Source organism: Python bivittatus, unplaced genomic scaffold, assembly GCF_059951505.1.
Source record: "Python bivittatus isolate LINGU-HERP-01145 unplaced genomic scaffold, Pbiv_v1 ctg000160_np1212, whole genome shotgun sequence".
NCBI lineage: Eukaryota > Metazoa > Chordata > Lepidosauria > Squamata > Pythonidae > Python > Python bivittatus.
The window spans coordinates 1,951,289-1,979,113 of NW_028277076.1; the positions used below are offsets into that span (position 1 = coordinate 1,951,289).

Genomic DNA, 27,825 nt, shown 5'->3' on the forward strand with positions numbered 1-27,825 from the left:
GCTCACTAGGGGTTGCTGTGATTCTTTCTCTGGATCAAAGACGAGATTTTGCTTCCGCGTGCCGAAGGCCAGGGTGGGAGAAGAACTAAACGTGACTAATTTAGTTGGAGCTGGCATTCCATTAAAAGCAAATTCATTGAATACAGTTAATATGGCAACGGCCCACCGATTTATTTCCTCTCCTGTAACATTAAACTTTGCAATGTGGCAGTAACTTTGGGAGGGCTCTTGGATTTGGACCCGGGGCGGATTGCTGATGTAACTCTAGTGTGTTAAAGGGAAATGGTGAGATTTTTTTGACAGACGGGGCGGGAGGCTTGTGATTTTCCAGCCGTCACTGAGCTGTAATTCCAAACAGCCCAAGTCACCGGATTCAGCCACATCTGGATCCACCCAGCTTCTCCTTTTGAAGCCTCCCAAAGTGCATTTTTAAAACTATCCAATAGGGGGCCTTTTTGCATGGAGAAGTCCAGAAGATGAAAACAGCCTGTCCCCTAGAGGGCGACAGAGCTATAGGAGAATGTGTGTGTGTGTGTGTCAAAAAAAGCATGCCCTTATTTACATCTGTCAAACAGGACATTTCCCCAGCCTCAGCATCTGTCTCTCCAGCTGCAGCAATTCCAGCTGGGCTGCTCCTGTTGATAGGAAATGCATCTTGTGGGACGTCGTCCAGACGTGACTCAGTTTCCCCTGTGGGCTCTCCACCCCCAAATGACGCAGCTCGGGGGTCCGTCCTCCCAGCCCCCCTGCCCACCTTAGGACTCAAAAAAACCCCCCAGAACTGACAACAGTGAGTAGGCATTGTATTATTTCCCTGTAAACAGTTACAAAATATATTCTATGTATAGTTATTTATATACGTACAGTTATAGGTCTTTCAGAACAGAGATGGCCCCGATTCGCTGTCCTTTTACAAGGAGGACGCTACAGTCTCCCATTCCTGCTTTGCTCCCCGTGGGCCGAAGGGGCCAATAGCATACAGTGGTATTTAGGTGGGTTTTTGGGGTGTGGGTGGGGGGCGGGAATATTCTACTGCTCCCCACCACCAAACCTTAGTACAACTTACTATAAAACAGCAGCATGATAGTACGCGTGGCATGATAGCTATTTTCACACAACCAGCTGAAGTGGGTAAGTGCTTAACCTGGGTTAATTCTTGGGCCGCCCATGGTGTGTGAACCCAGCCAACGGGGGAATGGAAGTGCCAAGGATACAGTGATGTGATCTGACACTAATGGGGGTTGGAGGGCTGCAAAAAAGGCAGGATATTTGCCCGTTCCCCTCCCGAATTAACTCTTGCTCCGAAAGGGCCGGTGTGTTCCCGATCTTAAAGAGAGGCCATAGCTGTTCTTTTAAGCAGAGAACTTAAAAGTGGGACTCTTGTTCCCATCATCCCCAGCTTGTTCGCTGCTGAGAGTTGATGGGAATCGGAGTTCAGGGCGACCGGGCCCATCCCTTTGGAAGGCCAACTCCAAAGTCAGCAGAAAAGGGAACAACATTCATGGAAATATTTGGGTCCAGTGACCCATGGAAGTCCTCGGCACCTAATGGGAAGGACACGCTCTTCAATCTTACGGGGCTGTAGATTCAGATGTTGCTTCGGTCTCCAGTGCCTTAGCAAGAAGACAAAGCGAACCTCCACAAACCTAGTTCGTCCTGGTTTCTTTCTTTTGGAAGTGAGGTTAGCTGCTGCTGCTGTAGTTTACAAATTAGCAATGGCCGGTCAGGTCTCCCACTAGCTGGTGCCGGAAGGGGAAGAGACTAATCCAGCATTTCAGCCTTGAAGACTTTGGCGACCGTTAACCGGCCACATTCTGGGGCTCCCACTGCTTGCCACGGATTAAGGCATCCCTAAGGTGGTGGGTGAAGCCGTGGAACCAGCCGCTGCCGTGCTCCTCAGCTTGTCTTGATGGCTTCCAAGAAGTATCCTTTGAAGTTGATGGCTGAAAACCACAAACTCTTCGATGTATTAAAAGGGGAAGAACAGAAGTCGCCTCGGTGGGATCTCGAACCCTCTTCACCACCTGGAGCCCAACTGCTTTGCAGTCCTCTAGAGAAGTCCGTAAGCAATCTTGCTGCTTCCCTGTTCCCATGGTGCTATGCCATGCTGCTGGTGGAACATGGGGTGCTCTGGGTACTCCCCAAGCTGTGGTTGGTGCTGCTGCTCTCAGAAGCAGAGGGGTTGGTCGAGATGGTTTGGGTTTTGGTTATCGGACCTGGAATTGGTTACGAGTCACAAAAAGTGGGGGCCGTTACAAGAAGGGAAGGGTGGGGAGGAGCTTGGTGCTCTCTGAGCTGGGTGGTTGCCCGGCGGATGTTTCGTTACCCAACTAGATAACATCAACAGTGTCTGCAAACCAACCACCCAGCTCAGAGAGCACCAAGGACTCCACAGTTCAACCCTGATTCTCTTCTACTGGGGGGGATTTCTCATGCTGAGCCCAACTGGGAGCTGACAAGGAGATAGAAAGCACATGGCGGCCTTTTGGCTTTGCGAAATCCCAGCAGGCTTGGCCCAGCGCTTTCCCACTGCCTTCTCTAGCGGAGGTGGATCTCACCAGGCAATCGGAAGAGGAGATAAAGATTCAGCGATCGCCCTCAGCCGCTTTTCCAGGGATTAAGGAAAATATGCAGGTCAGGCTGCCAAACGGGGCCAGATGTCCCATGTTGGGGATGGGAGTGACGGGGGGGGGGGGAATGGTGGGAGAATAAAGATAAGGGGCTCACACACTGCAAAGTTGCAGATCCCCCCCCTCGTATCTCAAGATAAGGCTGGGAAAGATCGCTGCTCTACCCGTCTGCTCCACTGAGTAACCTTGGGCTAAACAGACCAAGGGCCTGAACGTGCAACACTCCTGTTTAACTGCCTTTCTATAGAACCATGAGGACTAGCAACTGACCAAACAGAGATCAATTTCCAGTGCCCTTGAACCCCCTCACCGTGGAGTGTCAAGCTCTGATGACCACTTTCTCCTCTAAAGGGACTCAACCAGTCCTGCGCCATACCCGCGCCCCCTCTCCAGCACGAAGCCAAATGCTCCTTGGAAGTGCCACAACTTACGGGTGTGAGAGTAGATGCACCACAGCGCCCCGGTGAGTAGGACTCCAATTAAAAAAGCGCCAAAGGCGATTCCCAGGACGGTGCCGATCCTCAAGCCTTGATCTGCAGAGGAGACAGGAAGAAACCAAGGTGGGGTTTGCGTGGCTTTCTCCCCTCCCAGACCCAAGGAGTCATTTTCGCTTTGCGTGTGCGTCTGGGCACGCACACGTGCATGCACAGATTCCCGTCACAACTATCCTTCCCTAACTCTGTTTTCCCAAAGCAACACCTTCCTTAAGACGAGGCACGTTTCTCCCAAGGCCCCGCCGTGCAAAAACAAGGACACTGAAAGTATGAAGGAACATCCCCGACGTGCGCAATGTGCTTGGCGAGGCCCCCCGGGGCTGAGTTCGTGTCAGGAGTTTTTCCTTCTTTTATTGTTTCGCTGTCCGGAGGGAACTTGCACAGGAGCAAGGCAGGAAAGAGGGCTGCAAGAACGGAAAACATCCATTCTCGAATGTTGCTCAATTGGCAGGAGTTGCACGGAGGTCGGCCGGCCTGTTTCAGCCTGGCGCTCCAGGGCAGCAGGAATGCCTTCTGTGCCCCCCGCTGCCCCGGCTTCAAATGGTGCTCCTATGACCAAAACGTTGGCTGCAGAAATCAGGCAGAATATTGATGATTTGTTCCTCATCGGGGGCTTCGCTCTTAAAGTTGCTTAGTTTTATTTTGGGAAATCTGTCCCTTGTACCTACACGGCCGGTGGGAAATCTTGGGCGTCTGCACAAGAGACCAGGAAAGCCACACGAGGTAGACTAGGAATAGAAAGTCAACCTTTCTCTGCCAGGTTTTGACAGAGGACAGCTAACAAACTAGGCAAGAAGGAGAGCCTTTGCTTTTAAAGCAAAGGGACACCATCTGTGTCCACCCCCTTCCCCAAACTCTCATCAAACTGCCATGTTTAATGGGACAGATTAAAAAAATACGGCTTGATAGCGGGAGGACAATCATCTCAGCTGGGCTGTGTTTGAAGATGAAACCATGTTTGGTTTTTATCCTGACTTTATGCTCTTCGTTCTCCGGACCTTGCTTGCTTTGGGGAGCTTGGCCTCTGGGCCTGAAGAGAGGTGCAAAGCTCCTGTTGAATGGTCCTCAAATACAAAATCATGCCAGGGAGTGTCTTCTCAAGGTCTTCTCCAGCCTCCCTGCCCAAACATGGACCTTTGCTTGGGGAAGAAGCTAAGAAGATTCTCAAGGACGTTTTCCCCTTTTTTTCTTTTTGAAATCTCTTTGCCACTGAATCTAAAACCCTTTGCCCTCTTCCCTTCCTTTACATAAGATAGTGGTGAGGAGGACCTCTGGGGTGGTGGCCACGTGACAATGATTGGATCTGTTTCTGCATGAGCTGATTCTCTTATCTCTTGAATATCCGTCTGGACAGATGCGTTTTTTCCTGTTTTCTCAGCTCTATCATTTGTCTCCTTCCCGCGCACAGACGTCTGGACGCCAACCATGCTCCATGAAGTCAAAAGCCACTTCAGCTGGGACCATGTGGGAGATAAGGTCTTTTGGTGCTGTCACTGTTCTGCATCAAAAATGGCACCTCACCCACCATTATCCAGGCTCTGGTTTGGGTGGTGCCAGCTGGCTCCTGTTCTATCCGAACTCCTCTTCCGTTGTCCATGTTTTCTTTCTGTTCCTCCCCAGCCACATCTCCATGCTCAGAGGTGGCACCAGCCAAGGTCATGGTGCATGCTTTCCGGTTGGGCCAGGGTACCACCCCGCGTGGCCCCCGTTGAGATGGAAGTGCAGGCATCATGAGTTGTCGCCACATTGAGGCAACTCTCGCAATGGCATTGAGCCAGGCGGAGGAGGAAGATGGAAGGCTTGCTGCTTTGAGAATGGGGCTTTCAGATGTGGGCCACCATAATGCAGATGCCCACTAGAGGGCAGAAGGGGATACTGGAAATCCGAACCCTTTGCTGCCCTCTAGTGGTGGTTGGATTTTTCAGCTCATCTCTGCCAACTCGCCTTAGAAGGGAGGCGAGGCACGGGAGGCCTTTGCCAAGCACAGAGGAGGCCATGGCTACAAAAAGAGAAAAGTTAAGGAATTGTTTGAAAGGCTAAGCTAGACAGGGACAAGAACATCTCTCAACAGATTCTGAATCGAAAACCCAGGAACGCAATCATGGGAACGGTGTCTCCTTGGGTCACTGTCAGGAAATACTGTCTTTGGGAATGCATAAATGTCGGGAGTCGAAAACTTGTCCTGTTTTCAGCAGTAGGTGGCTTCCATGGGGGCCAAAAACTGATTTGAAGAGAGAAGGCACCTTTCCCCAAACAGACCCGTGAACAAGTGTGAGCCAACTTTTCTAGCACTGTGAAAAAAATGGCACATCAATGAGAGGAAAGGACGGAATAATTCTGTGTATAAAAGAGCTGTTGACTCACTATGGGATCGGTTGAGGTTCTTGAGCATCACTTGTAAAGAGCCTTCGTAGCTTCCACGTTTCTCATTCTGAAAAGGAAAGAAAAGTAAGTTGAATTTAAAACCAAGTGAATTCTCCTTCCTTCCTTCCTTCCTTCCTTCCTTCCTTCCTTCCTTCCTTCCTTCCTTCCTTCCTTCCTTCCTTCCTTCCTTCCTTCCTTCCTTCCTTCCTTCCTTCCTTTTTTGCTGCTTCATTTCGCAACAGCAAACTTTTTTCAGAGTTATTAGGGGTATCTTAAAGGATAAGGGTTGAACATCTTCAGACCCAGACAAAGTACAGAAAACAGAGTCAACTCCTGTAATGCAAAGGAAGATTTTTGCTAGTAAAAAGAGTGCCAGGCTGCTTCTCAACACATTCTTAAAGGAAGCTGATAGAGTTGAGGTCACCCTACCACCCAATCTCCAAAGCTGTTGGGAAATGGAATGTAAATAAATAAATAAATAAATAAATGCAAATGCAAATAATGTGAGTGAATGAATAAATAAATAAATAAATGCTGAAGTTTTGCCAAAGGACTATCATTAAAACAAAGACAACTCCAACATCCAGCATTGTAGCAAAGATCAGCAAACTGGATTGGGGTGGAGAAGACATCACCCTCCAGATGTTGCTGTCCTACAACCCCATGTGGGGTGCTGGGAAGTGTCTGGTTCCCCTACATTTAGAAGACCCCCGATTTCCCACCCTGAAAACTCACGGAGGTGTTCAGATGGACCACGCAAGCTAGGGTGGCAGATTCGATGGACCACAGCTCGTTTTCTGGCTTGTAGATGAAGCTGAAGCGTTGGGTCTTCGGGCTGGGCGACTGCAGGGACATCACTGAGTAACTCAGAGATATCCCTTGGTGGAAGAGCAGCTGAGGCTTGTTGTCTCGGGTTTTTAAGAAACAGTCTCCAATTTCTAGAGAAAACTGTTTGATGGCTGTTCGGAATGACACCTGTTGATGAGGGAGGTGGTGGAGAAAAAAGAGTCAATCTTAGTCACCTCATTTTTATCCAGGACACATGTCTGAGATGAATATGGACTTGGAGCCTCTGTTCTCACCCCTGCGTGGTTTCACTTGCCTCTCAAAAATGCCGGACCATTTAAAAAGACATCTCCAGCCAGGATTTCTCCTGAAAGGTTGGCTTTGAATTCTCACAACTGCCCCTGATCAGGGTCTCGGCTGCTGATTTTTCTTGGGAAAAAAGCTTTTCTCTCTCTGTTCCTTGGCTTCCAGGATTTTCAAGGTATTTTCCCAACTTCCCATCTTTTACCCATTTTTTTTTTTTTTTTTTTGCAGGTTGGGTCCTGCTCAACTTCCTAAATATCAGCCCAGATGAGTTCCCGAAGCGGCTTACAATAAAAACCCACAAATGTAAAACTGGGAGTCAGGGGGAGTCGGGCAGCATAGAGGTTCAAAATAATCATAAATCTGTAAATACCTTTAACACCATCAGACCACAACCTCTGCCTATCCCAGGTCCTTGGGAAGGACTCAATAGGGGGATAAAAACGCCAAGTCCAGTCTAAACATCTGGCTGACTGTGTGGCCAACCACAATAATAATAATCTGTTTAAGGATGCAGGAAATCTTTTTGCACGGGAAGCAGATGGCTTAATGCATATATCGGCGCTGCCCTACACACACACACAGACACACACATGTTATTTCTCCACTCCAGCTCCATGCCAGATTTTGGGGATGTCAACCCCCATTATCCCCAGCCAGCATGGATGGTAGACTGGGATTGTGGGATAGGTGATTTCTCAGAAAAACACTAGTTGCTGCTTGATTTCAGTGGCATTGCCCACAGCTTTGATCCGTGCATTGCCTGGGGAAAATGTAGCTTTACTTGCTTTCAGACGACTCCCTAACTTTGTCCCTGAGTTAATCTATTTCCTGCATTCACACGACACCTTGAACGCTCAACTCACCCACCAAGCTCGGTTTGACCGAGATGCAAAGCCGTACCGAGCTTAACCATAACCACGCTTGTTTTGCAAATGCATTTCTGGGTTTTGCCTGGTTGGGTTAAACGTGTTGTCTGAACGCAGCCTTCAAGCCCCAGGGACAGAAGTCTGCCGTCCCACCCCCATTCCACGAGACCAGCATTACCTCCACATAGGTAACTTGGTTAGCCTCTATCACCGGGGTGCTGGGCGAGTGGAAGTCCGCCGTGTCGTAAAGCTGGAGAGAGACTTTCTCCGGCAGATCGCATTCAAACGGCACCTGCAGAGGGGATCAAACAGCTGGATTCACGCGTTGTCCCCTTAGCGCGCCACCGGATCAGTGCATTTAAATTCACATTGATTCTATTTTAATTCATAGTCATTCTTTTCACTCTAAACACCCAGAGTCGCTCTGCGGTGAGATGGGGAGTCGCCGGTTTGAAATATAAATAAATAAATGAAATGATATAAACCAGCAAAACGATCCCCAGGTCAGCAAACAGCGTCTGCAGATTATAAGAGACTCAAACACGCTGAAGGGCCTGTTTGCAAAGGAGGAAAGAGGAACGCCTTTGCATGGAACAGGGCGGCTTGCAATTTAAAAAAAAATGCAAATTTATAAATGAATCATGGGCAAAGCAACTTTTGTTGTTTCGCACCTATTCCTTTTCCAGAGGAGAAATATGAGACCTTGCATTTCACAGGACTTTCTAATTTTCCTAGAGGGAATCATTTCAAGGCTGGAAGGCTCTTCCCACAAGTCACGTCTGACCCGTCTCTCCCGCCCCAGGGCCAAGGCCTGCTTTTAAGAGGTGGGCCGCCAGTTGCCGACCATATAGATAATGTCATGCTGTGATATTTACGTTATAGGATGGGATTAGGGATTTTGATCAATTCATTGCATGGCTTGAGAAAGGAGTTTCTTTTTGCGTGCTCTGTTTAGGTGCCACTATTTTGCAGGGCTTAATTCTATACATATGTATTGGGAAGTCCCATTAAAACCCAGTGGGATTTACTTTAGTGTAGACCAGCATAAGATTGCAGCAAAAATGTTTTTTTTTCCTTGCACGCGAGACAAAGCAGAGTTCTGCCTCTTCTTAAAAAACGCTGTTATTGCCTCCCCCCCCCCCCCCCCGCCCAGCATCTTTTGGTCATTAGGTTTAGAGCGAAAAGAAATTTCTTCTTACCGTGACTTTCTCCGGAAACAAAGGTAGCGTGAGGATGAGCTGGGGCAATTAAAAAAAAGAGAGAAAGAAATGGATATTGGTTGGTTTAACTGATATAAATGTCTTCGAATAATTCTGCTTTAAGAGAAAGGCTTGGATAAAACGCCCTGCTGTATTTCGGCTTGCGAGGAGGAATTTGGGGAGCCCCAGCCCGAGACCTTTGGGAAAACAGCTTGCCAACCCCCCCCAAATACCTGGTTCTTTACATGAATGCCCCCTTCGAGCTGGGTGGAACATTTGTCCAGGATGCTGTTGAGAACAAAATGCGTCGTGTTGTCTTTTGCCCTGCAGCTGGGATCCTTCAAGGTGATTTCATCGACCCGCGCTGGTAAAGCCTGGGGCGGAAGGGAGAAGAAGAATCGAAGGTTGGTTGGGCGATGCTTTTGTCAGGGACAGCCCAAGGAGAGACCGTGCAAGCTTCTGGGTTTAGCAGAACTCCTCGGCAGGAGAGCTGCGAGAGAAAGCCTGGGCTCAGAGGGGCTGCGGGTTGGACTCACAGGTCGCGCTAAGCTGCGGTGGGCTCGGCTGGGGGGTATTGATTAAGCCGGGTTCTGGGCCACAAACCAACTGAACGTATTTTGAATTATTTGGTTTCATCTCCGTGCGGCGTTTGAGCCCAGCTGTTGTTCAAGGCCCACTTTTTCCTAACTTGCTAATATTTGGGGGGTTCTTAATGTAATTCTTAACACCCGAATAATGATCTTTGATTAGCACGCTTATTTCTTTATAGCGTTACTTTAGTCTCCTTCCTGTCTCTTAAGGCGGGCAATTAAGCTCTTTTTTATGCACTTCACAAATGTATTTCGCTTTTCCTTCGGTTCTTAATTCCCTCGCTCCTCTTGTACGCTCTAGATTGGTCTAAAACATTGGTCAGTGACTGTAATAAACTGGAACTTGAATGTGAACCCAGTTATTATTTTGCAAACCGTGATTGACGGTTTGGCATTGTTGCTGGATCCCATTCTCTCCTTGGATTATACTTGATTTATTTCACCCTCATAATGCACTCAGCTGAGGCTTAGCGGAATCCATGATACAAAGTTTCTGCTTATAATAAAAATTATGAAATGTTTTAACCGATTTCAGGATCATTCTTTCTGTGTTATTCTGTTTTTTTTTTCATTACGACCATTGTGGTTTCACTGGGAGCAGTTTTCCCTAAACTGGAACCTTATAAATCTTCTGGACAAGAACCCCCATATTTCTGATCCACGGCAGGCTGCCTGGGGCTTCTGGGATATGTAGTCCAACGCCTCTGGAAGAGTCCAAATTGACTAACCTCAACTGATGCTCCCGGAAGGGATCCCCCCGTGTCTGCACTCGGGGAAGGGGTGATGGTCAGGGAAACTGAGGCACAGCTGCCCACGGTCCCAGCTGGACTTTCTTACCGCCAGATAAATCTTGGGGACGGCAATTTCGATGCTGCTATCCAAGCACTTCCACGGCTTGCAAAGGTCTATGAACCGATGGACCATGACGGTCAGGTTTAGCGTTTTCTGGGCTGGCGGGGAGGTTACGGCTGCGGCTGGTCCTATAAAACAGAACCACCCCCAAGGGCACGTCGTGAGAACAGGAGCTTGAGATTTACATTCGTGGCGTGTCTTTTCTCCAGGGCCGCGAGTCAGCACCGAGGACACGCCATCCCTCTGGTTTAGAATGACCCTGCAAGTCAGATTACTGGGAGTCAGTGGGGCCTTGGAGCTAGAACCCTGCCTAAAAGACCAGGAATTTCCAAATTTTTTCAGGCTGTGGAATCGAACAACCACCACCACAAAGGTTCCCAGAGCTCCAGATCAAGAGGTGAAGCCTGAGTGAGAAAACTGGCTGCGCTCGAGATTACTATATTCTGATTTTTGCTTCTTCGCTTTGTCTCTTTCAGAACCCCATCAGGTTCTTTCCCAACTCTTCCCTAGAACAGTTGGAACCGCCCCCCCCCCCCAGCCAGTCCTCTAACCACTAGGCCATGGAGTCTGGGTCCCTCAAGACTTGATCCTGCAAAGATTGTGTTCTGCTTGGCCTGACCCAGCCAGCTGCCTCCAACCTGCATTGTACCGACTCACCGCAAAGCCTATCGTATTCCAGGGTGATGGTTTTGGCCGAAGGGATTTCAGTATAAGAAACGACGAAGGAATTGCTGCGGGCCCTTTGAATCAGTTCCTCCTTGTTGTCAGGAAGAAACATACCGTTGTGCATTCCGAAGTCTGGGAGTGAATATTTACCAGATGGCTGCAAGAGAGAGAGAGAGAGAAAAGAAGGAGGAGGAGGAGGAGGAGGCGGAATAATAATAATGAGAAGAAGAAGAGGAGGAAGAGGAAGAGGAGGAAGAGGAGAAGAAGAAGAGGAGGAGGAAGAGGAAGAAGAAGAAGGAGGAGGAGGAGGAGCAGAAGGAGAAGGAGAATGAGAAGAAGGAGAAGGAGAAGAAGAAGAAGGAGAAGGAGAAGGAGAAGGAGAAGGAGAAGAAGAAGAGGAGGAGGAGGAGGAAGAAGGAGAAGGGGAAGGAGAAGGGGAAGAGGAGGAGGAAGAAGAAGAAGACAAAGAAGGAGAAGGAGACAAAGGAGGAGAAGGAGAAGGAGAAGGAGAAGGAGAAGGAGAAGGAGAAGGAGAAGGAGAAGGAGAAGGAGAAGGAGAAGGAGAAGGAGAAGGAGAAGGAGAAGAAATATACTCATGTTTAAAACAGCTTTTTGCAACAATTTTACTGCGGTTTTAGAAAAAAAAATGTGAACAGTCTGCATCCATTTTCCTTAACCATTTTCCCTCCCATGTGTTGCTGCTGACATAAATTCCCCAAGAAACTTTTCCTTCTACAGAAAAGAAGAAGAAAAGCAGGAGGAGAATTCCATAACAGTCTTGCGATACTCATTTCCCGGATCCAGCTTTGACGAACGTAACATTTGCCAGTGTAAGCTCTTCCTTTAAAACGTAATGACTCCTCTTTGACTTTCAGAAAGGCATGTTCTTTTCTAAACGTTGTCTCTCCCCAACAAATAAGGCTTGTGCGTGTCTTTAGATCTGTGATCCTCGAGGAAAAGTTTGGTGCTCCACTCAGCACCACAGCAGAGTTCATTTTGGCACTTTTGAAAATCTGCCCCCCCAGAAATTTGTAGTGGAATTCCTCCTCTTCTCTAGCACCATCTGCTTTCTTTCACCCACAAATTCCCAAACGTAAGAGGTAATGAGCGCATCAGAAAAGAGATTCTCCCCCCCAACTTCATCCATCCTTACCCACAACTGCAGAAATGAAAGCCGTTGGCCCATTTTCCACACCATATTTTGGTGGCTCTTGAGCCACAAGGTCAGAGGTATCTCTGCTTCGTCCTCTGAACGTCCGTCCTTGCAAACCATTTTTACATTCAGTTCCACCGTCTGCATCCTGCAAACCAAAGAACACAAAACTGAGGAGAAAGAACAGCTTTTCTTCTGAATCTTAGTTACATTTCAAACACATCCCTCTTTGGGGACCCGGCTTCGCCTGGAGAGGGTGCCACGAAGAACACCGTTATGCAACACTAACGACCAAACCTTTATTTGGTCCTTTGCAAAGTGCTGGTTTTCACCATGTTTCTCTTTTGTTTATTGTGATAGCTGCACAAAGTTTGCATAAAAATACACACAGCGCACACCCATTTCATTTCTTACTGGTGGCCTCCATGACGAAATTTGGAGAAGCGCAACCTTTGAACGAGAACCAAGCTGAGTGTGTGTACTGGTTCCAAAACTCAAGCTTTCAATGGACGCAAAGTGGATTTCCTCCCCATCCCTAGGAAAAAGGACTATTTTTGTGGCCTTCCAACCCGCCCCCCGACAAATCATACCCCTCGTCCGGTGAACTCTGTTGCAGCCACAGGATGTGAGCCACCTTTTCAGATGTTTTTCTGGCATCCAAGCAAGTCTCCACTTTGTGGGATTCGACTTCTACCTCTAGATACGACTCGGTGTTGAAATCCTGCGCCAGGATGCAATCTTCATTTGTGCTGGGCTCTGGCGTAAACAGAGAAATCATGAGTCTTCCTGAACATCTGTGATGTCTTCTCCACCCTCACTGGAAAGAAGATTTGCCTGACCTCCAACCTGGATTTGATGGAGTGGTGGTGGTGGTCCAGACAACCTCTTCTTCTAACTGACCACTATGTCTCTGACCATCTATTCTGCCTTTTTTTCCTTTCCCTCAAAACGATCCACTAAGTTGCAAAGAAAAGGCAAAGTAGCTGAAGCAGATTTAGGTTTTTTTTAAAAAATCCTTGGTTCTCAGGAAGGTCACCCCGTCATCTCATGATCTTCTGCTCCCCATCTCAAAGATCCAGGAGGTGAGAAACTCAAAAGGGGAAGGAAAAGAAAATCTCGGATTCTCCATTGCCTGAGAAGACGTCAAATCAATAGTTCTAGAGAGAGCTTTTTAGAAGCAGATTAAAAGTAGTTTAACTCTGGATTTGGGTGGGGAGCACTTTGTGGCAGTAGAATATTCTGGCCCTGCCTTTCGTTTAAAGCATCTCTCTGAATTTGATCCGTCTCTAAAGGGCTAGCCCAGAGGTTTTCAAACTTTTTCAGAGCAGGAGTCTATTAATTAAAAAAAAAAAAACCTCCCAGAACCTCAGATCAAGAGGTGAAGCTTTTGTGATGGAAAATTGGCTGCATTGGAATTAATTTCCCCCCCTAGTCTCTCATGAAACCCCTTCAGGTTCTCACAGGATCCCAGGATTCTGCGGAGAACAGTTTGAAGAACCGTCATCTAATAAATGTTGACTTGTTCATGAGGATTTGGAGCCTCACGGAGAAAACTGAGATGGGGAGGGGGCAAAATCTCCACACCAACCTCTCGCCACTTGGAAGTGAATCTGTTGGGGATCTTCCAACTCTGCAAAGGAGGAGACACCACCGTAGGTTTCCTTGGCCCACGTCAAGAGCTGATCGTTGGAGACAGGCAGGCTGGTTTTGTTGGAGTCTTCGCTTAATGGAATCGAGAGGTAGGTATTAAGAGCCTACAGAAATAATAATGATGATGATGATGATGATGATGATGATGGGGCAAAAGTAAGCAAAGATAGTACCAATAGTAATAGGCGCCTTGGGTGCAACCCCAAAACATCTGGAGCACCGCTGGAAGACCATCGGCATTGACAAAATCACCATCAGTCCGTTGCGGACGGCAGCTTTACTTGGAACAGCTTATATCATTTTAACACCATCAGACGAGAACATCTGCCTATCCCTCGATAGGTGGATAAAAATGCCAAATCCAGTCTAAACATCTGGCTGACTGTACAACCCACCCCAATAATAATAATAATAATAATAATAATTTATACAGTGCCTGACTCCCAGCAACTCCGGGCGGTTTACAAATTGTTGACAACATTTAGAAACGAGGAACAAAACAACACAAAATGAAGGGAGAAACCCCAGATGGGTTTTGATTATTCCTGCGTGGTCATTATTATCCCCAAACATCTGAAATAATAACCTATCTTCTTTTAAAAAGAAACAGGGGGAGGTCCAGGGTCTGGGGGCCACAAAACTGGAATTTAGGACCTGGGCAGCCTGCAAACACCGCCCTGCTGACGGCCCCGTTTTGCAGCGACTGTTGTCCGAATAGCAGGGATGGTTTTAGGGCGAGGGGCGATGAAAAGCTGAGCGCTGAGCCCCTTGGGACGGGTGACAACCTCCCGTGGTTAGCTGTGCCGTTTTAGCTGGCCTCGCTTTGCTTGTGAAACGCTGGAAGCTGTTGTTCGAGGCCCTGCCTCGGAGGCAGATGCTTGATCTGAGCGGCTGGCCGTGCGTGACCCAAGAGACACGGGCACATTTCCCCTGTTGCTCTGTCCCCCCCCGGCAGAGTTCACCCTTTCCAGCCTGAAGAAGAAGGGAAGCGGCCGCGAGACTCCCCTTTCCCGGCCCAGGTCACTCCTGCGAGGAAAACTAATCTCCCTCCAGGATCAAAGGGATTTTATAACCTATTGTTGTCTGCTCTGGGTCCCGAAAAAGACTCGGCGTCGTCATCACCGAGCTCGGATCCTGAGAGGGGGGCCAGCTTCAAAACAGTCCTTTGTGAGCCTGGCGTGCGAGGGCTGAGAGGGGGGACCCTGGGATAGTCCTGCCATTTCCCTTTCAAAAAAGAATGAAATAAAATCCCTCTTTCTTAAGAATGATGCTAAACGTTATCCTTCCTTCCTTCCTTCCTTCCTTCCTTCCTTCCTTCCTTCCTTCCTTCCTTCCTTCCTTCCTTCCTTCCTTCCTTTTCTCTCTCTCTCTCTTCTTTCTTTCTTTCTCTCTCTCTCTTTCTTTCTTTCTCTCTCTCTTTCTTTCTCTCTCTCTCTCTCCCACTTCCTCCCTCTCTCTCTCTTCTTTCTTTCTTTCTTTCTTTCTTTCTTTCTTTCTTTCTTTCTTTCTTTCTTTCTTTCTTTCTTTCTTTCTTTCTTTCTTTCTTTCTTCTTGGTGCAGATTTAATTGTGCCCCCCCCAGACCTTTGCACCTTCACAATGAACAGCAGGATTTGGCAGCAGCCGATCAAGAAGAAACCCTAGTTTGGTTTGGCAACTCGATGGGGTTTTCCAAAGGCTGGACATTCCCCGTCCCAGCCCGTAACCTGCCCTCCCTGTCCTGCTGCCCGTCATCCGAGCAAGTGTGAGTAAGTCCCAGCCTGCTCGCCCCCCGCCCCCCCCGGCCCAGGGCTGGGCCCAGCACGGAGAAGGCAAGCCGGCGAGGTGGCTGGCGTGAGTTAATGGTGCCACGCTCAATCTGATAGTGGCTTGCGCGCCTGGATTCCCTCCCGCCCTCATTGTCAGCCCTTTTTTTATTATTAGACACAAATAGGAAAAGGGTTGTTTTTTTTTTTAAAGGTAACAAACTCACAGGCTAAGCCGTGAGCCGGCTGGAGCCGAGGCCCATAGGAAATGGGTCATTTTTCCGACATTCCATGCGTCACAGAAAACCCAGCAGTTGAAAGGAAACGGACGCAATGGAGTCAAGCAAAGGGGTTGAGGGATGGGAGAGACTCAGCTTCAAGGCTCCCTTTCGACCGCCGAGCCCGCTGGGGGATTGGGGCCAGGCTGCTGATCGACCTTCCCTACCCCATAGGGTTGTTGTGGTGTACAACACACTCATCTTAAGCTCTTGTTTCACCGGTGAAGGACCCCAGACGCATGGCTGGCTGGGTGCATTTTGACCCAAGTTCCCTACAACCCTTTACTCTCTCAAAAAGGGCCCTGAATGTATAATTCTAAGTGCCTTAAACCCAAGCCTTTTAAAATCAGAAATAGAACCGGCAGCTTTCTGTTCTCCTTGGCCCGCTTCACTCTTTTTCTTGCCCATTGCAAAGGGTTGACTACGTCCCTTCCAACTCCCACAGTTCCGTACGCCAAAGTGACACTCAACACTATGAGGAGGGCAGCTATTCCCCAGGTGAAGACAAGATTCTCGCCCTTTGCAGCGGGCATTGCCCGTGGAAATGCAACCTGCAAGCCCCATACGCCACGCTGTTTTCTAGAATTCCTCCCGTCTTCCAGATATCGTCGGGAACTCACGTGGATGATGCTGAGGTGGCAATCACCCTCCTGATGGATATTCAGAAAGATGCTGATGTTGGAGTTCACCACAAACACCGCTTGGCACTTCTCTTTTGCCGCCCCTCCAGACACGTTGAACAGGAGACTGGACATCTAGGAGAGGAAAAAGACAGACACCCATTGCTGCCGTTGCATTTCTTGGCGCGGTAGAAGCAACCGATCCCGGGGAGAATGTTTGCAGACACCCGACCTCTTCAAAAAGAGAGTAAAGGGTCAGGAAGATCCCAAGGATTTGAGAGCGAAAGCAGTTCCCCTATGAGGAAAGACTGAAATCTATCTATCTATCTATCTATCTATCTATCTATCTATCTATCTATCTATCTATCTATCTATGTACCTACCTACCTACCTACCTACCTACCTACCTATCTATACCTACCTACCTTCCTTCCTTCCTTCCTTCCTTCCTTCCTTCCTTCCTTCCTTCCTTCCTTCCTTCCTTCCTTCCTTCCTACCCACCTACCTACCTACCTACCTACCTACCTACCTACCTACCTACCTACCTACCTATCTATCTATCTATCTATCTATCTATCTATCTATCTATCTATCTATCTATCTATCTATCTATCAATCATCTTTTTAGAGGAGTGAGAGAAGTAGATAAAACCATGCCTGGGTTGGAGAACATGGATGCAAGGAAGCAAGGAAGGAAGTTAGAATTCGGGGGTCTTTCCCAGAAGCTAAAAATGGGGGGGCTGATAAAAGGGAGGACTGCTTTAGACGAGACGGAGTTCAGCTCCTGAATTTGGTGCCGCACGTTGTGAGTTGAGATGGTTTTAAAAAGGAGGTGGAAAAACTTTAAAAGGATCCGGCAATACGGCTGGAAGGGGGATGGCCGAGGCTGGCTCCCAGCCCATCAGCCTATTTTCCCGGTGGCAGGACGCTTTTCTGCCTGCAAGAAAGAGGTGTCTGCCGAGAAGGGCGCTCAGCCAAGTCTCTCTCCTCCCGTCCCCATCCGGGGATCGGTCTGAAACCGGCCGCCTTATTGAAAACTCGATCGCTGTCTGTGCAGCGAGACGGTGTCGTTCGATGGCGCCTCTCCGCTTGGACTCCAGTGACCTCCCGGCCCTCGCCTGCCGTATCATTCTTGCAAAACTCAGAAAGGATGGGGAAAGGAGGGTGAGGAATAGGAACCCTTGCACAGCCGTGCCCCAAATCCAGCGCGAGGCAAACAAAACCAAACCGAAAAAATAACAGAGGCGGCCCCGCCGAACGTATTCAGCTCCCAAACAGAGCACAAGCAGAGGGGTCAAAAGGCGTGTGGGGAAGGGCTGCTTCTATTTTTACCTCCCCACCTGCCCCCCCTTTCAGAAGCCATTGTTTCTCCCTTAAAGAACACAGCAAGATTTCTTCTGCCCCCTTGAGTTTGGAGATCTGCTTATAGAAATCGGCTTCCAGTAATTCTTTTCAAGTTGGAGACTGGTTTCTCTCCCCGCCACTGAGTTGGGGCCAGTTGTCTGAATGCCACAGCCGTGACATCAGAGTGGCCTCCCTGCACACCCTCTCTCCCCCCCCCCTTGCATCTCTTTCCCCAATAAGCACTGGAGGGGACTTTAATCTCCCTCCTATTTACCCCCAGCCCACTCGACTTCCTGAGCATCATGATCAGGCTACTTCTGGACCGCCGGACGGCCCCTGCGGCTGATGCGCGACAAGATTGGGACAACGGCGAGATTGCCCCAGCCATAGCCACCTCTCAAACGAGTTCTATTTTTGCTTGGCTTGGGTGTGGGTGTGTGGCAGGAGGAGAACCCCGTTCGTCTGGGGTTGCAAACAAGGAGCCTGCTGCAACCTTGATCCCCTGGCGAATTTCATTGGAAGGCAGACACGTTCATAAACTGCAGGATCCTCAAGGAGCATTGGAGGAGCTGGGAGCCACAAGCGTGAGAAGATCAGTGGACAAACGGACATTTATTGTGCCCCCCCCCCCGGCAGCAACTCAGATCGAGAAGCAAACTATGGTCAATTATCATATGAACGTTGGGAGTCACGAGCTACGGACCAAGAGGCCGATCAAGACACAGGGCCTTGCTGGGTCTCTCTTTTGGAGCCCGGACGCCCCTCTCTGCTTTCCAGCCTCCAATCAAATCGCTTTCTCGATCTCATTGGCCGATCCTCTGTGATGTCACAGAGGGCAGAAGAATCACCGTTCCCCAGCAAAAAGGGATCCGCGGCCCAAACCTATCCAGGCCTACTCAGAAGTCACTCCCAATGAGTTTAGTAGGAGCTCTTCTGAAGTTAAAAGCGCAGGGGGCATCTTCAAGCTCTAAATGGACCTCGCTGGAGCTGTAACCCCAAATTCTTTGCCAGTCGCTGGCTTGTCAATCTCCGTGCCAGGCTGTGAAGAGCTAAAGCAAATTCAGTTCCTTCCTTGCCCTGTCTGACAGACTCGGAAATAATACACCAGTGAACTGGGGGATGTTACCTGGGGTCCTTTTTGGCTTAAAAAAGAAATTGCATTGATAAAAGGAAGGAAGAACGGGGGTAGCATCTGGAGGAGAGCGCATTATTGTTCAAGCCCCCATCGTGATGCCACAGGGACCTCCGTGTTAGCCAGTTTCAGCGCTGAAAGGAATTTGGAGGGCTCCTGACCTTCCTACGCCTTGATTTAAAAAGTTGGCATGGAAAACCCATGACTGTGTTGGTTGTGTTTTCCAAAGCAGCGTGCCCACGTATGCACAGGGCTTCCTTCCCTCCCTCTGTTAAAAGGGCAAACAGCTGCAGAGGAAAATTTACAAGATTCCTGTTCTCCGAAAACGAAAACCAAAGGCGTGTAAATTTCACCGCCGGTGGCCGTGTGCTTCAGACCGCAAGGACGGCAGAAAGAAGGGAGGGGAGAGGGCACCCTTCAGTTCACCGAGGGCCTCCTTCCCTTTTCGCCTTTATGAGATATGTGAACTGGCTCTTGCGATGTGCCAGTTGTGGTTGGCAAAGTGTGGTTTGTGGCTTAGCTAAGCTACTGTGGTAGAATCCACACACTGTTGTTAAAAAAGATCTGAGGTGTGAACACAACAAAAAGGGGAGAAAAACCAGCATAGAAAGCAACAAACATTTTATACATGATAAGTTTTAGAGTAATCCAAATTCACGAAGAAGACAAAGCCTGTATTGAAGGAAATTGAAATGAAAAATAGCCACCCCACCAGCAACGGCTTGCATGCAGAAACCAATACAGGTCGGCCTCGTTTAACAACTGCCTCATTTAGTGACCGTTCTCAGTTATGATGGTGATGAAAAAGGAGCTTTGTGACCAATCCTCGCATTTACGACCTTTGCAGGTCTGTAAAGCAAAGGAAAGCTGAAGTAAGATCATGGGCATGGTCGCAGTTTCACAGCAACCGCTTCACTCAACGACCAAGTTGCCAGTCCCAATTGTGGTCGCTAAATGAGGACTCCCTGTAAATACAAAGAGCAGGCCCATTGAAAGCAATCCTGAAAGTGAGAATGAAACTCCCAAATATATCAGTGATTCTCCTGAAATTGGGGGTCTGAAATGGGCCCCACTGGTCGCATCCTTGCCTGATCAGCTACTCACCTGGGATCTGCTGTATCTCAGGTTCAGAACATGGACCTCTAGGTTGGGATTGGTCGGACCACGGGCCTCGCAACCACTGGGCACCATGCTGGTTGTGTAGAAGACCCTGACTGCCTGGTCTTTGCTGGTGGGCTCAGGAGCACATCCCAGAGAATTCAACATACCTAGGAAGGGAAGAATCTCTCAATCAGCTTCTTTGGCCATGATGGTGTTGTGGTTCCAGTGTTGGGCTAGGACAGGAGACACCCAAGTTGACATTCCCCCCTTGACCACTGTCCTTCTTTGCCCAAGCTGCCTCTAGCATGGCATCTTTAGGGCCTAAACCTGAGGTCCAAACAGTGCCAGGATGGCACTGAGAAGCCATGAATGCAGGCTGAAAGCATCTGTGGACAAAACACAAGATTAACACACAGGATCCTCCCCCCACACTTGCTAGAAGGTCCATTGGGTTTAGAAATGCCTCTCTGCCTAAATATGCAAAACCCCCATCTCTTAGCAGATGATTTCTGTTAAAGATTTAACAGAGGAGTTTGCCACGCAGTTGGGCTAATGTGGGTTCCTTCTTTTGCCAATCTCAACATCAATGGGATCTCAACCTCAGACCATTCATGTACACCTCTGAAAACGTCCATTATTCCAAAAAAGTGGGATGACATTATCTGCCGGATTCAAAACAACATCGATTTCCAAACTTCCTCTCCATTGTCACATGAATGGAATGAGGTTCAGATTGAATACAACTTCCTCTTGTGATTCATTCCTGCCGAGAAGCACATGATGCCTCAGATAAAACAACCGAAACAGGGAATTTCCCTTTCTCCAATTCTGAGCCCCCAGACTCAAATCAGCAGTTGGGGAGAAGGTCCGAAGCAGGCGAGAGAAGGAAATCAGAAAGCTGTGATTTAAATGATCTCCAGACGGGAATCTGGTGGGACTTTATCTGGATGATGCTAACAGAGAAACAGCGATGCTCCCACCGTCATCCTGACTTCATTCAACCCCAAAAATATTCCTGGAAAATACATTATTACTGTGGGGAGCTGACAAGCCAACCAGGTTGGATGCAAGAAATAAAGGTTATTGTCTTCAGCTGCCCCCCCCCCCTCCTGCAGGATTTCATGCTTCCCACTGTGGCCTTAAAATCTACCTTTTCTGTCAATCTTGGGTGCAACGGTGGAACTCACTCTCAATTGGACTGATTTGGGGTGATCATTAGAGAAGATGCTTGGGTGGTTGAAGGAAAGATAGCCTGTCCCAAATCCTTCAGCAGACTGATTTATGGATCTTTTTGCAGAGTTTTGGGGTTAGATGACTTCTAACAGACCCTTCACCCCTGATTGTTCCTGTTTGTTTCTTTGATTGTTCCAGATGCAGAACATCTGCATCTTTCTGCTAAATTCTAGATTTTGTGCCATTCAACAGGGAGTGTTGTCTTTTTCTCCTGCATTGTTAAAATATTTGTCTACCGTTTCACCGCTAAAGGGGAAAAGTGATTCCAAAGAGATTGTACAGATAATAATTCTAAAAACCCAAAGCTTTTCCAGAACTCGTTTGCACCAAAAGCAGCAGAGTTTGTGCAAAGCTTCTAAATGCCAGCAGGGAAAGTGTTGGGATCCAGTGTGACATTGGAGTAAAAGCGTTATTTGGCAACAGTGTTAAAGAGCGGTGAGAGCTGGTGACTTAGCAAGTACAGCTAGGAAGTTCGCTGAGCAGTTAATTTTCAGCTCACCTCCCTCGCAAGGTTGTCGTAAAGCAAGGGTGCGCAAAACCTTCGGCCCAGCCTTTCCTCAGATTTCCCCAGGCGTGCAATTTTGGAAACTCGAAGAAAATGATTGAGCGCTGGGGGAGCAATGAATCTGTTCACTTCATTCATTCGTTGCTCCCCGAACCTTTAATCAGGTCCTTCAGTTTTTTAAAGGAAGACATTTTATTTATTTATTTATTTTATTTATTTATTAAATTTATATGCCGCCCGTCTCCCCCAGAGGGTGTCTCTGGATGGCTCCCGATTAAAAACCAAGACATTAAAAACAATAAAAAAAATAGAAATGTCCCCCCAGTTAAAATCACAAACCAATATTGAATTCATGAAGACTTCGAGGCCGTGAAATTGAACCTAAGGTTTGGATACGGAGCAGGCTGGCTTGGAATAACAAAATGTGATTTTGTGAGAGGGAAGGCTGCCTGCTCCTGCCGGCTAGGGCAGACTGGAAGCAAGCTCATCGGGCCAGAATCTGCATCCACGAGGAGATATTTGAACCCGAGTCCCAGATGCACCGAAGAAGATGATGAATAGGTTCCAGCAGGATGCCCAAACTAATTTCTCTGCCCCTGCCTCGCCTGGCGCTGAGTTCTCTACTCGGCCATTGTCCTGGACTTCCTTCGAGGACCAACCTAGGCCAGCCCCGCAGCCCCGCAGCATCAGAAGGAAGACAAACACTGACTTATCTAGCCTCCGCAGCCTGCGTCACCCTTCCCCTTTCGAAGCCCTACCCCACACAGCAGCCCGTCTAGAAAAATGCCGCCGGGACAAGACAGTGAAAAAAACCTCCTGGCTGCACAGGACTCCGCAGACAAGTATCTGTTTATGTTATTCCCCAGGCGCCAAAGAGCTCTGTGTGAGTCGGGCCCAGATTAGATCAGCCTGGCGGCACGGGCAACATGAACCGAGACTGTTTTCCGCGGCGGGTGGCACCGTCCGACCTCGCCGGAGGGAGGTTAATCAAGGGGGCGAGGAAAGAAAAGTTCCCACGTGCAGGAGACCCACCAGAGCTGTTATCTTGGGGTGCGGTTTGTGACGGCCGGAGAAGGCCACTCGTTGAACCCCCAAATTGAGTAGGAGACACACACCAAGGTTTCCTCCGCCTTTTTCCAGAGGACGCTGCAAAGCCTGATCCGGGGAGCCTGGCGACTCCGGTTTCGCGCGGCACACAGTGGCCCAGGGGACTCATTCGGTCCACGGGTCTGGCTATGGACAAACTACGCTGCGGTTTCTTAATGGCTGATGTTCCCCAGCACCTGGTTTGTGCATCACTCCGCTCTTGAAGTGAAATGGTCATAGTAACGACCATTAGAGTGACAAAGGTATAATCAGGGAAGAGGAGGCTGCTAACGCCTTTAAATAGCAAGACGCAAAAGGATTGTCAGGAAAAATATGTCTCTCCCTTCCCAGGTTGGAAATTTTCTGAATGACATTCTTCCATTCTTCCATCAACCATCCATCCATCTATCCATCCATCCGTCCATCTGTCCGTCCGTCCGTCTATCTATCATCTATCTTCTTTATCTATCATCTATCCACTGCACTAAACTGAAATTACTGACCTCTTCTTATTTTGTGTGCACGCACACACACACACACACTATCTATTTTATGCTTAATCCAACTTGGCCTGACCTGGATAGCACCATGCCATGCCATGCCAGGCCAGGCCAGGCCAGGCCAGGCCAGGCCCAGGACTTTTCCTTTTTCCTTTCTGTGTCTCTGTGGTCCTGCAAAAGGGTTGCCCCAAATCAGAAGGCACCGAATGGCCCCTTTCCAGACTAACAAATCTGATCCAAAGGCAGATGGAGTTTTGTGAACTGAGTTCATGAAAGCTTGTGCCTTTGAACCAGATTTGTTAGTCTGGAACCTAGACTAACTAACTAACTAACTAACTAACTAACTGGACCTTCAGACTTTTGGCAGCTCTCCTCCTACAACGTGTAAAGTGGGTGAGCGTAATTACAGGATGCAAAACTGTCAAATTGGAAGGAGCCAGAGGGGCTCTGGGAGTCCAATCCTCTTTTCACTGTAGGAACCGAAATTAAAGCGTCCCGGACAGAGGGCTGCAGTCGTGCTTCAATGCAGACCACGAATGGAGCACACCTTCACTCAGGGTCTTCGCTCCCCTTGCCACTGCCTCCGTGGGGACCCTTTCCCCCACATTCAACCAGAATTTGCCTTTTTGCAGTTTCTATACTTGTTCAGAAGCCTGGGAGTGGCCTTCCTTGATCTTCTCAGCTCTAAAATGCCACATTTCCTTTCTCTTTGCTGTTCAGATTTACTTTCTAGCCCCCTGATCATCCTCATTACCTTTCTCATAACCTCTTCTTTTTTCTTTGAATTCTTCTGAAAACACAGGACCAAAAGGGGACCCGGGTGAGGTCCGACCCGGGCAAAATACGGAGGAATGACACCTTCTCCTGATTTGCGAATCATCTTGCATTTCTGTTAATGCCACCGAAAATTGCATTTGCCCCGTTCGCAGCCACCTCACACCTCTGGCTCACTGGGATTCAGCATCCTTTTTATAAGAATTCCTGCCATGCCAGATATTCCCCCATCCCATTGCAGGGCCTTTATTTCTCCGTGAAGAATTACGTTTGTGGAATTCCACTGTGTTTCCCCCACCCACTGTGATCCTTCTGAATGTTCTGCAAATGTGAACCATCCTTCCCCCTTTTGCGTTTTCTGACAGCCTGATAAGCGTTTCTTCCACTTCTTCATCCAAAGCATAAATGAAAACCTTGTTGTGGATGGAAGCAAAAAGGGATGCCTCCTTGCATTCTTCCACTCAACCTCCCAGAAGAGTTTAGTCTCATTCTTGCAAGGCATGGTTAATCCCCCACCAAGTTTTTTTTTAAAATATTTGCAACTTTCTCTTTGTTCCACTTTCTTTCTTCCTCTCCTCCAGATGTTGGGGATCAGAATGCGAACAAAAGGGGATAAAAATAGAACAGCAATTTTGAGCTTTTGTCTTCCCCTTCATCAGGAGTCCTTCTCCTTCTCTCTGCTTCCCTCCAAATCATTTTAAATGGCATTTCCTGTGAGAACCATTTTTCTCCTCTTCTTCTCCCCCACAAGTTTGCATTTGCACTCACCAAAGCCCACAGCTTGAGTCCATCATGGTCTCCAAAGACATTAGAGTCATATTTTCAATTTCTTTTCCTTTTTTTTTTTAAGGGTGAGTGGGTAGACATGGAGATTTAGCACAGTCATCTAACAGTGAACTGAATTTGTCAGCTAGGGAAGTTCCCTTTTCAGGTTTTCTCAGCCTCAAGTCACCCGTGCATCATAGGGGAACAGCAGTCTTGTTGCTGTTCTACCTTAAAGGGGTGTTAAACATTTCCAGATTGACCAGATTCTTCTCCTTCTCCATAGCAAGTTGCCCTCCAGTATTTTCTTTTTGAAGAAAGCGTATTACATCTTTCCTAAATGGTCTCTTACCATCATAATTTCCAGTAACCAAAAATGATCTAAGAAGTTTCCAGCTAGGGTGGGAGGGACTGGGTGGTGCTGATCGGAGAAGTAATTCGGCACCCATGACTTCCAAGCAGCTTTTGGCTTAACTGGCCCAGTGCAAAATTGTTCCCTTTTCCAATTCCAGCCGCTGACATGTTTCATCCATCTTTCAAAAGCCCACCTTTTAGAGCTGGCGTTCCCTCGTGCTAAGATCCCTGTAAGATCTTTCTTCGTGGGAGCGCGTTTTAAATTCTGCTTTGAACAATTCGCTTTTACAGGACCCCTAAACCACTTCGGGGCTCTTTACAGGTGATTTGGAAATACTTCTCATCAATCAATAAAATAAATATTTCTAATTGATTGGCTTTTTTAACAAACAAACATATGTTATGGAGGACCGTCCCGAATTGGCAGGAATTCTCTGCTTGCAAAACTGAGACGTTAAAGTCCAATTTCACATTAAGCCAGAGTTCAATCAGAAACCAAGAAGAAACCAGCGTGACTGCTTAAAAATAACCATTTTTTTATTCACATCGTGTTAAGCCAGCACAAAGAAATCAACCTGGTATCACGGGAACGCAAACTTCATCACTTCATATGATCTGGGATGGAAAGAATTTCTGATATTTCTTTCTGGACATAAATGAATAATTTAGTATGCTCAGAGACCAATTAAAACAGATAATCGAGTGAAGGAAAGCTGGATCAAGATTAGATTCACATACCACATTAGAGGAGGAATTTCCTGTTTCCTGGAGGTGATCGGCCAATGATCAGGTATTGATAAAGCATTATATTTACCTTCTGCCTAAATATCCACATTGAGAATTGACTTCCTGATACTGTAGGTTAACACTAGCTTCAGTCCTACGAATTTTAGATCCATTTTAATCTGTTTTAATTTGGAGGATTTTTAAAGCTTCGCTACCCTGAATAGAAAGGAGGGTTAAATGTGGAGTAAATGAATCAGTACATAAATAGCCGTGAAATGAATACTTTAGCTTTAACCTTTAATTAAAGTATTCATACTTTAATACTTTAACCGTCTTTAGTCGACGGCCAATCAGGCAAGAACAGTTTGGTACCAACAGCGCAGAAACACCAAAGACAAGAGCACTTCAGAGCATGTGTAGAATTCCTTACGCCCCTAGCTGAAAGAAGCCACCCTTTGGCGCAATCGGAGAGAAAGTCCAATTCCAGAAATGCGGCTTAGTTTGATTTTGGAGTGATTTCATGGTGACGTTATTTGAGAAGAGAAGCAATGCTGACTCTCGGCAGATCAGTTGGGTTGTATTTTTGGCCACCAAAGCACCTTTTGGCCACCAAAAAGTGCCACTTCATTCATCGCTCCTTCTTGGGTGTGCAAAAGGAAGGTCCGGGGGGGGGGCATCTGTTCTGCCAATGAGCATTGTGGCCCCATGGAAGCTTCAGGCTTTGCCATTCAACATGACTAAAGGAAACGGAGGACGACAGAGCCAACTGGCTGAACATAACGTTTTAGGCTTGTGTGTGTGTGTGTGTCTGTGTGTGTTTTCACTTGTCTTAGCTAAGAGCATTCCTCATTGTTTTGGATCACCGGATCATTGTAAAAGAGGCTGGAAGAGAGTTGAGTTCTCTACCTGGAGCACAGCATTGCCCGTCTCCCACCTGGAGCTGGCAACCATCACCTTCAACTGATCGCAACTCAGAGCAAGGTTGCAAGTGTGAGACAAACCCCACCTTGTGGTCTTCCCCCGTCCACCTTCCCGGCTCAATGCTTCCATGTAGGGGAAGATACGGAGACCTTCTCTGGAGCAAAACCATCCAGCCTGCTGAAATCGGTGAGGCTGAGAAGGTAGGAAAGGACTTGAAGGAACAGAAGGAAGGGGAGAACCTCCCATAGTTCTCATTTCTGGTCGGAGAGGAACTAGACTGTTCTGCTCCTTGCGGTGCATTTCACCCCTCTTGAATCCAGACCCCGGAACAGAGGTTAAGATCTACCGAAGACCAGATCAACCTGCCCCCTGCCCCCTTCAAAAGACGTAGATTACAAGCCCATCATCCCCACTTTAAGCTGTCCAGCGGGCCACTTCCATATCCTCACCTTTGGCAGAGTTAAGATTTCCACGTCTTCCCCTTAACCGCTGGGACATCCAGTTGGGCTACAGCGTCTTTCGCACGCCAGTCGTCTGATCGGCGCCAACCCCCAAATTTGCTCCCCCAGATTGGAGAGCAGGGCAGACCCCCTTGAACCGAGGTCCCCCCCTGCGAAAACGTTCAGCATTTCTCTTTCCCAACCTCCCTCCTGGGCGAGAAGGCACTTACTGGCTGTCGTCGGTGCGGTGCCAGAGACCAGAAGCAGCACGGCGAAGTGCCAGAGGGCCATCTCCAGGCTGTCCAGACGGTCCCCGCCGAGCCCTGCTCCTCTTTGACCCCCCTTAGCCAGTGTCCAGAGGCAAGGGACGGGGAAAGCTGATCTCTGCCGGGCTGTGTCGTTCTGCAGCGGGACGTGGGAGATGCAGGCGGTTCAGTTCGGCCGTTCTCCAATCCAGCCTTGGTCCCTTTCCGGAGGAGCAGAGGACGATGGAGCAAAGCAACCGAGGGCACCACGCTACCAGGGATCCACAGGTTTGGGGACCGCCAGACCAAGCCGCTCTTTGGCCTCCGAGCTCCCGCTGCCGAAATGTTCAGGCACGGCTCGGCTCAGCACTAATGATATGCCGAAGCAGGAAATCAACTCCCTTTTGGGAAGGCCTGCCAAGAGTTTGCTGGCAAAGCAGCGAGAGGAAATGCAATTCTTTTCCCCTTTCTGTTGCTTTCTTTTTCTTTTTTTTTAAACCGCTT

The 27,825-nt window shown here is 48.3% G+C and overlaps 1 protein-coding gene across 1 annotated transcript; it reads right to left on the minus strand.

Annotated features, from left to right (window-relative positions):
• Positions 1-782: 782 nt before the first annotated feature.
• Positions 783-27,677, minus strand: ENG (endoglin). Its single transcript, XM_007434441.2, has 15 exons — positions 27,307-27,677; positions 19,779-19,942; positions 16,199-16,333; positions 13,495-13,660; positions 12,497-12,662; positions 11,907-12,054; positions 10,745-10,910; positions 10,073-10,215; positions 8,879-9,019; positions 8,646-8,684; positions 7,625-7,738; positions 6,224-6,463; positions 5,489-5,555; positions 3,062-3,163; positions 783-2,216 (listed from the first exon to the last, which is right to left on the minus strand). Exons 1-15 carry the CDS (start codon positions 27,365-27,367, stop codon positions 2,098-2,100), a joined length of 1,971 nt encoding a protein of 656 aa, XP_007434503.1. The 5' UTR covers positions 27,368-27,677; the 3' UTR covers positions 783-2,097.
• Between the last annotated feature and the right edge of the window lie 148 nt (positions 27,678-27,825).